General features: G+C 36.8%; 1 protein-coding gene across 1 annotated transcript; it reads right to left on the minus strand.

Moving 5' to 3' along the window:
* Positions 1–9482: 9482 nt before the first annotated feature.
* Positions 9483–11022, minus strand: LOC115963266 (UDP-glycosyltransferase 89B2-like). The gene has a single exon (XM_031082211.1). It carries the CDS (start codon positions 11002–11004, stop codon positions 9568–9570), a length of 1437 nt encoding a protein of 478 aa, XP_030938071.1. The 5' UTR covers positions 11005–11022; the 3' UTR covers positions 9483–9567.
* Between the last annotated feature and the right edge of the window lie 2721 nt (positions 11023–13743).

Here is a 13743-nt window from a genome sequence, read left to right on the forward strand (position 1 = left end):
CTCACTCCAAACTTCATTCCCAAGGGTTTTCGGCCTAGATTGATCTTTCTTCTTTTGTTAAGATCTTCTTTCTTTCACTTTTTCATGCATTTCATGTTTCTGACCTAACTTTTGGGTTGTTTTGATAAACTTTGGGGGTTTTCAAAAAATTTGAAGTTTTTGTGAAATTTTTGGGACGGATTTTTGTTTAAATGATTTTAAAACATCATGCATTGTATCACATCTGCATTATAACAATGTGTCATGCATTTTAGATGTGTGTTTACTTTGGTGCAATGATGTGTGTTGGTAGGTTAGTATTGGGCTGAGCCCAAGATGTTTTTAAATTTTGCATGTTACATGTTCATGCATTTTTCATGCATACGTACCTTTATTTATCTTTATTTTGATATTATTTGTGTTGGTGCTTTTCTGCGTGTTGCTCTCTCTCTCTCTCTCTCTCTCTCTCTCTCTTTTGGTTAGTTGCTCTATGGCACCTAAACGAAAATCCACTCCATCCCAAAACCCTCTTCATTCTGGGGCATCTTCCTCTGATTCTACCCCCTCCCATGTCCGATTCCGTGATAAGAAGGCCAAGTCGGACTTCTTGGAGAACTTTTCACAACGTGGTATTCATTTAGAACGACAAGTCGTTTTATCGGATTTTTTTAATACTGACCTTCCCACTGTCATCTACAGTCGAGGTTGGGAGTCACTGTGTAGCATCCCAGTCACTTGTCCCTCCATGATCATATAGGAGTTTTACTCCAATATGCACGGATTCGATACTTCAGTACCTCATTTATCACTCATGTTTGAGGTACGCGCATCGTAGTTACTCCAGATATTGTATCCGAGGTACTACACGTTCCTAGGGTAGTTCATCCTGACTACCCTAGCTGCGATCGTCTGAGGATTGTGTCCAAAGATGAACTATCATCTCTATTTTGTAAAACACCTTCATCTTGGGGTAACCGTCAAAACACCCCTTGCTCAAGCTTTGCAAAAGGTCCGAGATTCCTTAACATGGTGATGACATTTGTTCTCCATCCATTGTCTCACTATAACTCCATCACAAAGCCTCGTGCTCGATTTTTGTTATCCCTTCTTAAAAGACTCACTATTGATTTTCCCTCTCATTTCATTCTATCCCTTATAGATGTTTATAGTAATACGATGACCTGTGATAAGCTCATTTTTCCTTTAACTATCTTCAACGAGCACGTTCTCCCATTCATTAGGGTGACACATCCAGTTGTCCCCCTAAATAAAGAAGTACCAGTTCTTCCACTTTCTGTTAGAATCAGGAGTCTCGATACTAACCTAAGCAACGGCTTCCTTGGTAGGAAACTGTATATACCCCTAGATTTGACAATTTCAGAAGGACGGTAACAATGGAAGAATTCCTCCATGGTTAGCTAACGTTCCCCATTAGTTAGAACCCCATAAATTACTTCCGCACTGAGGAAGATTCTCCAAGCGTTGGGAGCAATCTGGGTGACGGCTAGTCCCAGGTATTGAAGTAGACGACAGTGAAGAGCACTCAAAGATCTAAGTCCTGCCTTAAACATTTGCTCATAATCCCGACATCTTCAACATCCCGGTAATAGTACTTTTCAAACTTAAAGGTTAGACAAATGGAGATGCCGACGGGAATCTGATATCTCTTCCGAAGGGTGTCGAAGTGTGGTCTCTTAATAGTTTAGTTGAAATCATTGACCGTCCACATAAGGGGCAGAACAAACTTTCTAAGACCGTCAGGGCCAATGACGGATCTAATAGGGGATTCGACATTCTCAATGCTTTCCTCGCCATTTGAATCCCTACTTGCACTCTCTGACCCATCCACGTCTGAATCCTCCTCTTCCTCCTTGGAAGGTGAGTTGGTAGACGGGACCCTTTCTAAATAAGAGGCACCAAAGTCGTTTTGACCTGATGGCTAAACCTCATCATAGTTCGCTCCTTCGCAGACACGCGATTGTTCACTCGACACTTCACTAGACATTATTACACCTACAAGTGACAGGTAAACTCCTAAGACTCTACAGGTCTATATACGTGACGAACATATAACACTTAAAAGAGAAAGAAAATAAAACATATGAGTACAGGACGGAGAGCACTTACAGGTGTGCAATGTAGAAAAGAGATGGAAGCAATATGGTGAACGAACGCACTGAGGTGACAGAGTACTAAATTCTTGTAGATGATGGTGGCGCGCTAACTCTAGGAAATGGTTGCAAAGAGTAAACATGAAAGTGAAAGGCAACATATATATAGAGGAAACGGCGTAGAAGACGAAGCGATGCTTTGATCCAAGTAACCAGCCACTAAAATTTCGCCATGTGTCCCACAACATTTATGACTTGCAACCACCTTGTCAATCAAAGCACGATTCCCAAGTACTAGCTGAGGCCGTCACCCCATGTGTTCATCTGGTGTATCAAGCGACGAACCCATGAAGTGGGGGGCAACTGATTGGGGTAAATTCCAAGGTAGGCGGATTGAGTTAACGGAGTCAGACTTTAGAGATGGGGAACTAGAAGAGACGGTATAGTTGGTCTAACAAAGCTAGTTGACGGATTTGCGACCTGAATGAAAAGGTAAGGAGAAGGACAAACACCTTCGAGTGAACAGATAGAAAGGAACGGTCTGTTGAAACCACATATCAGCCTTATGGCATCTACATGGTACCCACATGGCATGAGTAGTCTCCAAGGATTCTGGTATAAAAATATCTTGCGCTCCACGCCCCACCATAATTATAGGAATCCCTGTAAAGAAATCATCCCATAAATTGAGAATATTGATGAAGATGTCCCCTCCAAGGAAATACCTTCTCCACCAAGAAATTAAGGTTGGCTCTACACTACTATAAAAACCCCAAAACCCTCACAAATCAAGGTACATGTAATTTTCCCAGCTCTGGCACTCTAGAGTTGTAGAAATTCTCTCTAACTTAACCTTCGGAGGATATTTGGCCAGTATCACACCAGTACTCTCTGCAAGGTCTTCTTTGTCTCTGTTTCGCAAGTTTTATCTAAAGCACGTGAGGACTGTGCAACTCACTGACGATTTTTGACATCATCAATTAATGATAAAGTTAAAGAAACCCAAATATGCTTTATAAGATTCAATTTGATAATCAAAGTACACTATAAAAAGGAGTTTCAATTTTCAAATCATAACATCCCCAACATATATTTAGTTCCACCTTGGCTCTAAATTTTTCTTAATCCCTCACTCTTCTTGTTTAGGGTAGTATAAGAGAATTCGAATACATGACCAAATTTGTATGGAAATTTTTATTTAACCATAGTGACAAAACTTAACAATTCATAAGTAATTGTAATTGAATTTTTATGATTTTTTTTTTTAAATTCAATTTGTAACATAGTAGGGTTCTAGTTTTATTTTTTCTTTAATTTCAATTCGTAACATAGTAGGGTTTTGGGTTTTTTTTATTATTTATTTTTAAATTCAATTTGTACAAAATGTTGAAAGGATTTGAAGACTAATTTTTCTAAAGAAGGAGACCAAGAAAGTATTGTGATGAGAATGCAAAATGTCATATTTTTCTCCCTTAATGTTTAGTCTTTTATATTTATTTGGTGCCTAAATGTACTCATTATTCTTATATTTTTATTTAGGATGCAAATGGAGGCATTAAGTGCAAAACGTAGCTAATTGGGCGATTCTGGACAGCTTTGACATTGCTTCGTAATCTGGACATAACTCTCTCATCCGAGCTCCGATTGAGATGATTCATGATGCTATGGAACTCCAAGACAAAGATCTAAAACTTTCATGTTTTGAGTTTTGAGAGATACGGGCTGCATCAAGGTCGAAATCGGGCTTGAAGTTGCTGCACCTGCACTGTTGACATTCTGGAATGTTCCTTTGCCTGCAATTCTAATACACAAATCTGATGCGGTTTATTTTTGGAAGCTTGCAAATCTGATGCACGAAAATTCCAGCTGAAAAACACCACTTTCCTAGTTATATACTTTCTTTTTTTTAAAAAAATATTTTTCCTTAATTAGTTAGATTTGGATATTATTATTGAGAATATTATTAGGAGATTTTGTAGGCTTAGGAATGGGGGAATTAACATGTAAAAGGGGGAGGAGAAATCAGATTGGACACACATGCCTCTCTCTCCACTCTTCTCTGATTTTCTCCTTTGAGTTTTCATCATGGCCCTACATGGCTAAAACTTTTATACTTGGTCAAAGGAAACTGAAGCCTCGGAATCAATAAAACTGTGAGATCTTTTTTTTTTTTTTTTATTGTTCAATTTATGCTTTGAATATCGGATGTTCTTCTATGCCTATTTTTATGATTGTCTCGTTTAATTAATATGAGGCCTACTATTTTATTATTTGTTACAATCTACTGCTAGGTTAGATATCAAATCCGTAATTGTTTAATCTCTCTAACTTGTGAAGCAACCAAGATTTAATGATTTGCTGCGTCAGAAATTATTAGATCTTAGGAAGAACACTCGACTAAATTAAATACAACGGCTTATGCTTGTGTTGTTTAGTTTCATCGATCTCTCTAGTTCTTTAGGCTGCTACTAGATTAAACCTTTAGCGCTTGTCTTAGGTTGTTTAGTAGTTAGGGTTTATTAGATCGCTTGTTTTCTAATTAACTGCTACTAAGGAGAGATAGGAAAATAGTTCCAACGGTGAATATTCAAAGTGTGAATTGATATATGCTTGCATCGATGATCAGTTGTAAAATTCCGATGGTGGATGTTGACTTAGACCAAGATTTGTTCTTTTGATTGAATTTTATATTTTAATTTGAATTGTCCCTTAGTTGTTTTTTTTTCTTATTAAAATTGTTTTCATTATACTCAACCCCCCCTCCCTCCTTGTAGCATAAAACTATGCTAGATACTCTCTGTGGGAACGATCCTTACTCGCACTACTACATATATTTTTACGAGTATAGGTTTTATTTTTGGTTGCCTACGATAGCGCACCATATTGCCACTGATTTGCAACATTTTTAACATTCACATAATTAAAAATAATTGTTTTCAAGTAAAGATAACACATTTTGGGCTATATTGAAAGACATACGGTAGAACCTTCTAAATTTTGTCCTAACCATAAAATTAACTAGTCAACTCCTTTCCAAAAGGATGCACTTTACAATTTTTTTTTTTTTTATTTTAAAAAAACTCAATTATTATATTCCTTTCATGACATAATAAGTGACATGCTTGTGTGAGAGAGCACGCCTCCAATCCAAACCTAAAAATTATAGGTTTTGACTATGTCCCATGTGAATGGGGTGAAGTCATGTTATTCCTTTCAAGAGACATTGGAGAGAATCTTACTGTTGTTATTCTCCCTCCTAGGTCAAGAGTTTTACAATGGAGTTGCCACTCATTTAATCTATATATATATATATATATATATATATATAAAACTGAAGCATCTGAAACTTCCATAATTTTCCACGACAGCACAATATTTAAATAAAATTATTATTCTATTTATATAAAATTATTTTTGTTCCATAAACCTTAGCAATAATATAACTAGTGAGGCCTAGGCTATTAATCGGAGTTAAGAGTGACACACGTTTAGGACTTTTCTCTTCCTATCTCAAAACCCTAGCAATTATCTCAGTGGCTTAACACTCTCTAATGGTGTTAGCCTAATTAGTTTTCCTGTATACAACGTTCTTCCTCCACAAAACATGACACACTTAAAGATTAACAGAGGAAGACACCACTCATATAAAAGTCATTGTTTGAGTGAGCTATTCGGCTATTATGGCAGCAAAGAATCATGAGACTCAGGTTCCCTTCCTATTCCTTATTTAACTTTTATGCTTTCAATTTGGTTGGGAAGATACTTGAAGCTTTCTATAAAGAATATATTATAAACTACTTCATTTCATAACAAAACATAGATTCAGTATTTAGTGTGAGAGGTTTAGAGTTTAGACTTTAGAGAGAAAGTGATCAGGAGTGGGGATTCACGAGCTAATAATTTCTTGGTGATTTTTATTTTGTTTATTAACTTCTCTTTGCTTTTTCTTTTTCTTGCCTAAGTTTAGTATGTAATTGTAAATAGTTTGATATATATATATATATATATATAAGCTTTACATATATAATATATTGTAGGGATTTATGTTGGTAATGTGTTATCTAAGTTTCAGATGATAGCTATTTCTATTTCTATTACCAGTTTCTATAGGAAAATATATACTTGAATTTGCAAGCTATATACTTTTCTTTGTATTGTTGTGGTTGGTGACATTGGAGTAATAACTATATTTTATATCAATTATATTTACATGACAATCACACAATGTATTTATATTTTACTTTCAACCTTGGTCGGCCTACCCAAATTAAGAATTAGGTATATTTCTTTGTGAGATAATAAATTTTTTTGAAAGCAGTATTAACCCTCAAATTATTTTTCTTGCAAAATTGACATAAAAGCATTTGATTTGCCAACCTTTTAGCGTTATAAATTTTCCGTGCATCGCACGGGTTGGCGACTAGTTGAAAAAATAAGAAAACCAAAAGAATTGAAAAATAAATCATTGTTATTGATGATTTGAAATTGAAATTGTATGTCTCTTTGATAATGACCAGAGAATTACATGGCTTTAGTTCTAGATATAATCTAAAGCAAAAATAAATTGCTTTGATTCCTAACTACAATCTAGAAAGAGAAAATTACAAGGATAAGTCTAATCTACTAACCTTTTATCTAAGTTTGGAGGCAAGGTTATAGGATTTGAAAGGTGTTAGGCATCCAACTTACCAATGAAACCAATCTTCTAGACTTTGATTACCAATAATAATATTATATCATTTAAGAGTTTATATCATCCAAAACATGTGATTGCAAGAGTAAAACATCCAAAAACATGATGAAACCCTATTCTAGGCATGTATATCAAATATTGAAAGAGATGGTGAATATGTGTGTGATGTGTGACAAACCCTAATCTAGAGATGCATGTGAACATATTATTTGAATTAAAAACCCTAATCATGCAAAGACTAAGAACAATCTAGTTCTAACGTGTTAGCAATTAAGAACATGTGAAGAACTAGAAATAAAAACATGCTTTAATCTATGAACCAAACTTTAATCAACAAAATAATCTTAGATCTAGGATACAAGGACATGTTATTCTAGTATTATAAATCTAAAGCATAGGAACATATTTCTAATTAGGAAAAACCCTAATTCTAAACATGTGAACATACTATTTGAATTAAAAACTCTATAAACATAGAAAATATGAAAAAGAAAACCTAGATCTAGCATGATAAACAAAAAATAAAAAAACTAACTAAGAACATGAAAATAAAACATGCTTTGAATTTAAAGCTAGGGCATTAACAAACTTGAGAAGGTTAGAAGCCTTACCTACATGCACAACACTCCAAGCTAGACAACACCTCAAGAGGGAAAGAGAAAATTCTCAATTCACTTGGAAGCTCTAAGATTTTTTGGATGTCTTTTGAGCTGTTGCTAAAGAGGGATATTTATACAAGAAATGGGGGAGCTAGGATTGAGTCTCTAGACAATGTGGGACTATGAAAAATAAGGTTTTCTAAGTGAAAAATGTAGGGAGCAAAGTCAATTTGAGTAGGGTGCCGGGCTGAAAAAGGAAGCAAATATGGGATTCTGATACAAGTGTCGATCGACAATTGGTTCCAGATTTCCCATTATTTTACCTTTCAGTTTGGTTCTTTCCCAATTCAACTGTAATTTGATTCCTTTCGAATTTCAACTCTATTTTCTGACTACCTTGGTCCACAAGCTCAACAAATCAATTCCAAGTATGTTCAATTAATTAATCAATATTTATTAATTTTGCATGGAATCAATAAATGCTTTGTCTCTAGACCAAATCAGGTACATGCAACCTTACCATAAATCATATCCTCATGCAAGTGCATGTTGTCGTTAAAACTTGTTTTCTTGGTATCTTTTAATCTAGCTATCCAATTGAGACCCATGAACTGTCATTTTAATCGTTATAATCTCAAGATTTATTTCATGAGATGTATTTGGAGATGAAACAACCAAAATTACATTTTTGCACTTGTGAAATGATATGGTAATGATATGCGATGCAATGCAAGTTAGGTCAAATGGGAGTTGCAAAATGGGGTGTCTACATCTTGTTAATTTAATATAATTTTAATTTAAAAGGACATGCTTGTTAAGTTAGTCCTAGAAAAACTAATTTTTAAAAAATAAAAATACAAATTCTTATTACAAATTATGTTATTTCTACATTAAAATACGTTTTAGAAATTGTCTCAGCACCAAACCTACTACATAGTGAAGCCGTGGTCTCTCAGCTTATCGACCAAGACACAAAGTGGTGGAACACCTCCCTCATTGATCAGATCTTCTATCCTTTTGAGGAAAAAAAAAATTAAATCTATCCCGCTATGCTCATTTTCACAACCTAACCTTCTGTTTTGGCAGAGCACCAGCTGTGGTGATTATGCAATAAAATCGGGTTACAATCTCTTATGTGTGGATGATGACAGCGAGCTGGCCTCGGTCTCTGATGGGGCTACTTCAAGATCTTTTTGGAACAGTTTATGGAAGATTAATGTCCCAAATATAAGGTGAAATCCTTCATGTGGAGAGCCTGCACTGACTCATTACCAACATTAAAGAAGCTAGTACAAAAAACTATTTTTAGTTATCCATTGTGTGCTTCATGTTTGCAAGTTCCTGAGGACATCCTTCTTGTGCTGTGGGGCTGTACAAATCTTAAGAAAGTTTGGAGCTCAGATTTCCACGAGCTAGTTGCTGCAAATCACCAGTTTTGTTCCTTTGCTAATCTGTTTGGGATGTTGATCAAAAATCAATGTAAATTGGATCGGTTTGCTACGACTTGCTAGATGATTTGGAACAGGAGAAACAAGGTTCGGGTGCATCAACCAGTGCTCCCCCTGGACAGAAGGTTTGGAATCCCCTTGACGACGGTAAGGTGAAAGCAAACTTCGATGGGGCCATGTTCGATGAACTGAATGAAGCTGGTATAGGAGTGGTTGTTAGAAATCCTCAAAGGGAGATTATAGCAGCCCCATTCGAGAAAATGCCAAAGCCATCTTCAGTAGTTGTGCTCGAGTCACTTGCCGCTAGAGGAGCTACTTATTTTTTCTCGAACTAGTATTTCAAGATTCTATCTTCGAGGGTTATTCAGAAATATCCATCAAGGTGTTGCAAAGTGGTATTCCTCCATCAACCTCTTATGGTCACTTGATAAAAGGCATTTGTCTTATGCTAGCTCTGTTCGGTGTTTTTCCTTCTCTCACACCCCTAGACAAGGAAATACTTTAGCTTATATATGCCTTAACTCAGGGTGCGAGATTTTTTTTCCTGTATCGGTTTAAATAAAAGATGTTTCTCCATATCTTTTTCATTGCTTTGTAAGTGATTTTTCAACTATCAAATAAAATACCCAGTTGGGTTGTTTCTCCAAAAAAAAAAAAAAATCTCTTCAATATCAATACTTCTCTTTTCGAATAATAATCAATTAATTACTACTCATAAAAAAAAAATCAATTAATTACTATAAGGTACTATTCTTCACTGGTAATGAAAGTGCAGCCAGCTTGCTCACCATCGAGTCAAATTCAATAACCGAACTCCCGCCTTCTTCAATGGCCTCAAGTGCCACCCCACGCAACTCAGTTGCTCGTTTACACTCGACTCGCTCCTGACTCACCAAATCAACTAAAACTCGTGACAACTCGTCCGGGTCAGGCACAAATTTTCTACCTTCACCGACCCTTATTGCCACCTTTAGCTCGTCCACCAATAAACTATCATTCACAAATTGGTCAGCTCCCAATGGCCACGTCAGCAGTGGCACCCCTGCTATTATCCCCTCAAGGACCGAGTTCCATCCACAGTGAGTCAAGAACGCACCCACGGCTCGGTGACTTAGTATCAAAACCTGTGGAGCCCACCCTTTAATAACAAGGCCTCTCCCAGCCACACGATCCTCGAATCCTTGTGGAACGGTGTTGTTATCGCCGTCCACGTATACTTCTGTGGGCTCCTTTACCACCCAAACAAACTGGACCCCACTTTTCTCTAACCCAAATGCAAGCTTCTCCATCTGATTATTGTTCAATAGAGCTTGACTCCCAAAGCACACGTACACAACCTTGCGATCTTCACACGTGTCAAGCCACGATAAAATCTCTTCTACTTTGACTGAACTGGACCCACCTCTCTGATTAGGCAAAGATGGGAGTAATGGTCCTACTGCCCAGACACGATCATGCCCCATATCTTTTTTCAAATTTTCCAAATAAACCCTTTCCAACCCGTTAAACGAGTTGATAACGAGTCCCCAACTCGCCATGTTAGCGCGAAACGCATCTTTGATGAATTCAGAATCTAGGTTCGCTTCAACGAAGCTACGATAAAGGGGAGAGAGTTTCCACCAAGGGTATTTGGGGGAACTAGGAATGTTGGGGAGCGAAACGGCCTCGTTTTCATCACTAGGGTTTTCTCTCCTAGGTAGGTCACGCCAGAGAGAGTACATGACAGACAAAGCCATAGCACCAGAGGGCGAGAACACGATACGATGAATACCCAGTTCACATGCGAGTCGATGAGTCCAACCTAAGAACATGTCGGATATTATAGTCGCAGGTGGTGAAGGGTGGGATTTGAACCATTGTGTTATGGGGTCGTAGAGTTCACTTAAACAGCATATCATGGCTTCGAAAGAAGTGGGGGCTAAGTCTTTGGTGTTTTCTAGGCCTTGTGGGATTGAAGGGTGTGTGGGAAATGGGAGGACGAGGGTGTTGATGGAAGCTGGGTGAGTGGAGAGAAGAGAGTCGAGGAGATGGAGGTTCTTTGGGGTGGTTAGAATGGTGATGGTGAAGCTATGGAGGACTAGTTGGTGGGTTAGGTCTAAGAGTGGTATCATGTGGCCCTGTGCTGGGTATGGGAAAATGAGGAGATGGGCATCGCTGCCTGATGAGATAGTCATTCTGGTTTCTGTAAAGTTGTTAATGTAGTGAATGTACAAAATAGAAGTTATATATATATATATAGAGAGAGAGAGAGAGAAAAGATACCGTCTGCATAAAGTTTTTTTTTTTTTTTTTTTAAATTTATTATTATTATTATTTATTTTAAGGGAAAGTTTCCACCTACTTCCAGAATCCACTACTCCTGAATCTTCATTTCATAATTTATGACTAAACTTCAAATCTCGTTTCATAATTTATGATCCAACTTCAAATCTCATATATAATAGAGTTAAACGAAATAAGAGCCCTTGATATTATGTTCTGAGTCACATTTGTGTGATTGAAACTAAAAGATTGAAAATATGCACAAAGAATTAAGATGAAAAATTATGCATTAAATGCAAGATATATATACTAATCTATTTGCAATATTCTACAAGATAGTGGGGTGAGAATAATATGAACTAGTTGTAAATTCAACTTTGAGAGAGAGAGAGAGAGAGAGAGAGAGAGAGAGAGAGAGCGTGGTTGAAGAAGAATAAAGGTTGGGAATGGGGTGCGAGCATATATTTGTGGCGTCTTAAAAGCACATCATTCGCTCGATTTTTCTGAGAGAACTGGCGGTGCAAGTGTTATGCATGCAGAATCTTATTAGTAGTACTGTTGACACGTAGCGATCAAATTCAAAGTATAAACGACTTTGCTCGTGAGAAAGAGTAGAATGAAAAACAAAGTCATAAATATGACACTTGTTATAGTTATAAGAGCATTAGTGCAGTAGCTCATCTGGGCTATATTGAATACCATTTTGTCACACCAAAACTTACTTTATTTATTTTACCACGTTACTTTACAATATAAACTATATCACATTTTCTATTTTAACATTGTATCATATTAAAATAATATAATCAAAACATTAAAATAATATAAAAAACAATCTATTAAAAATATCTATTCCTCACAATTCTCTCTCTCTCTCTTTCTACGTCTAAATCTCTCTTCCAGTTTTCTTCCAATTTGTATCTCTCTCTCTCTCTCTCTCACAGCTTGTCTCATGCTTAAATCCCAGAAAAGGAAAAAGAAAACACCACCTTCAAATCTATAACCACCTTGCAAAAAAAAAACCATTGTTGGCCTCCTTTTTCTCTCTCTACCAAATCTGTAACTCACGTCCTCTCTCTCTCTCTCCCTCTCTCTCTCATCAGATAAATAACTTAAAAAAATTAAATAATTAGAATAAAAGCTTATTTTAAAAAAATTAATTAAATAAAAACTAAAAACAAAAAATAAAATAATTCAATTTTGTTTTTTCTTAAACTTTTTTTTTGATGGACAAACTTTTTTTTTTTATTATACAATGTTTAGCATTTCATAACTACTGGGGACACCTAACAATGGTGGATCGGCATCTTATGAGGGCATCCAAGTGAGACAGAGGGAAAAAGAAAGTGATGAAAAGATTAAACCAGCAGCAGAGCAAATCGAGTGGTGGTGGGCCTGGTGGCCAAGCTTCACGTAGCCAAACCCCATGGACACCGCCAGCAACCACCACAAGCCACAATGGATAGCTCACTCTCTCCTCTCGCGGGTTTCTTTGTCCTAAGCCCAATTCTCTCTCAAGTTCAGCCAAGCCCAAACCTCAAGAGCACAACCACCATACACAGCAGCACAGGTCAACAATGTCTCCACCACTGATGGCCGTCTCTCTCTCTCTCTCTCTCTAACACCATTAATGGCACTGAGCCTATTGTTAAAATTCAAGCTCTCATACAATCTTCATCAATGGAGGAAATCAAGCAAACCACGAGAGAGAGAGAGAGAGAGAGAGAGAGAGAGAGAGAGAGAGAGAGAGAGAGAGAGAGAGAGAGAGAGAGAGAGAATTGTATTAACATGTATTGATAAATATCTAAGCTTTGCCCTTTATATAATAGGATCAAAGGCGGGAAACACTAACAGCTCTAACTAACTTCTAATCTAGCCAATACAAAACTGACAAATGTCAAAACAGAATCTAACTAATGCTATATACAAACTACTTGTAGCTTAAGCATTTCTATTCTAAAGTAAACTACTTGCAGCTTAGGCAGGTCCTTGCATCCTTGTCTTGTACACAGTTTAACACTCCCCCTCAAGGTGAACTGTATATATTTATCAAGTTCATCTTGGAAAAAAGATGAAAGAACTGCTTTTGTCCGGGACTTTAGTGAAGAAATCTGCTATTTGATGCCTCGTTGGAATGTGGAAGGTCTTGATAGCACCTGCTTGAATTTTCTCTCTAATAAAATGACAATTCACTTCAACATGTTTTGTTCTTTCATGGTACACGGGATTGGCAGCAATGCACAGAGCAGCTTTGCTATCACAATACAGGTAAATAGGTTGTGTATAATGCACCCCAAAGGTTTTAAACAAGGCAATTAACTACACAATCTCACTAGTCACTGTGGCCATAGCCTTATACTCAAACTTAGCTGAAGATCTTGAGACGACTTGTTGTTTCTTGCATTTCCAAGAAATTAGAGAATCACCAAGAAATACATAGAAACCTAAAACAGATTTTCTTGTATCAATGCAAGCTACCCAGTCAGCATCACAATAAGCCTTCAATTGTAAGCTTGAATCTGTAGAAAGGAAAAGACCCTGCCCTAGTGTCTTCTTCAAGTATTTGATGATTCTATAAGCTGCTTGTAAGTGAGGAACTTTAGGGGAACTGAGAAATTGGCTCAATTTATGCACTAAATAGCATATATCAG

This window comes from Quercus lobata, chromosome 10, assembly GCF_001633185.2.
Source record: "Quercus lobata isolate SW786 chromosome 10, ValleyOak3.0 Primary Assembly, whole genome shotgun sequence".
In the NCBI taxonomy this organism is placed as follows: Eukaryota; Viridiplantae; Streptophyta; class Magnoliopsida; order Fagales; family Fagaceae; genus Quercus; species Quercus lobata.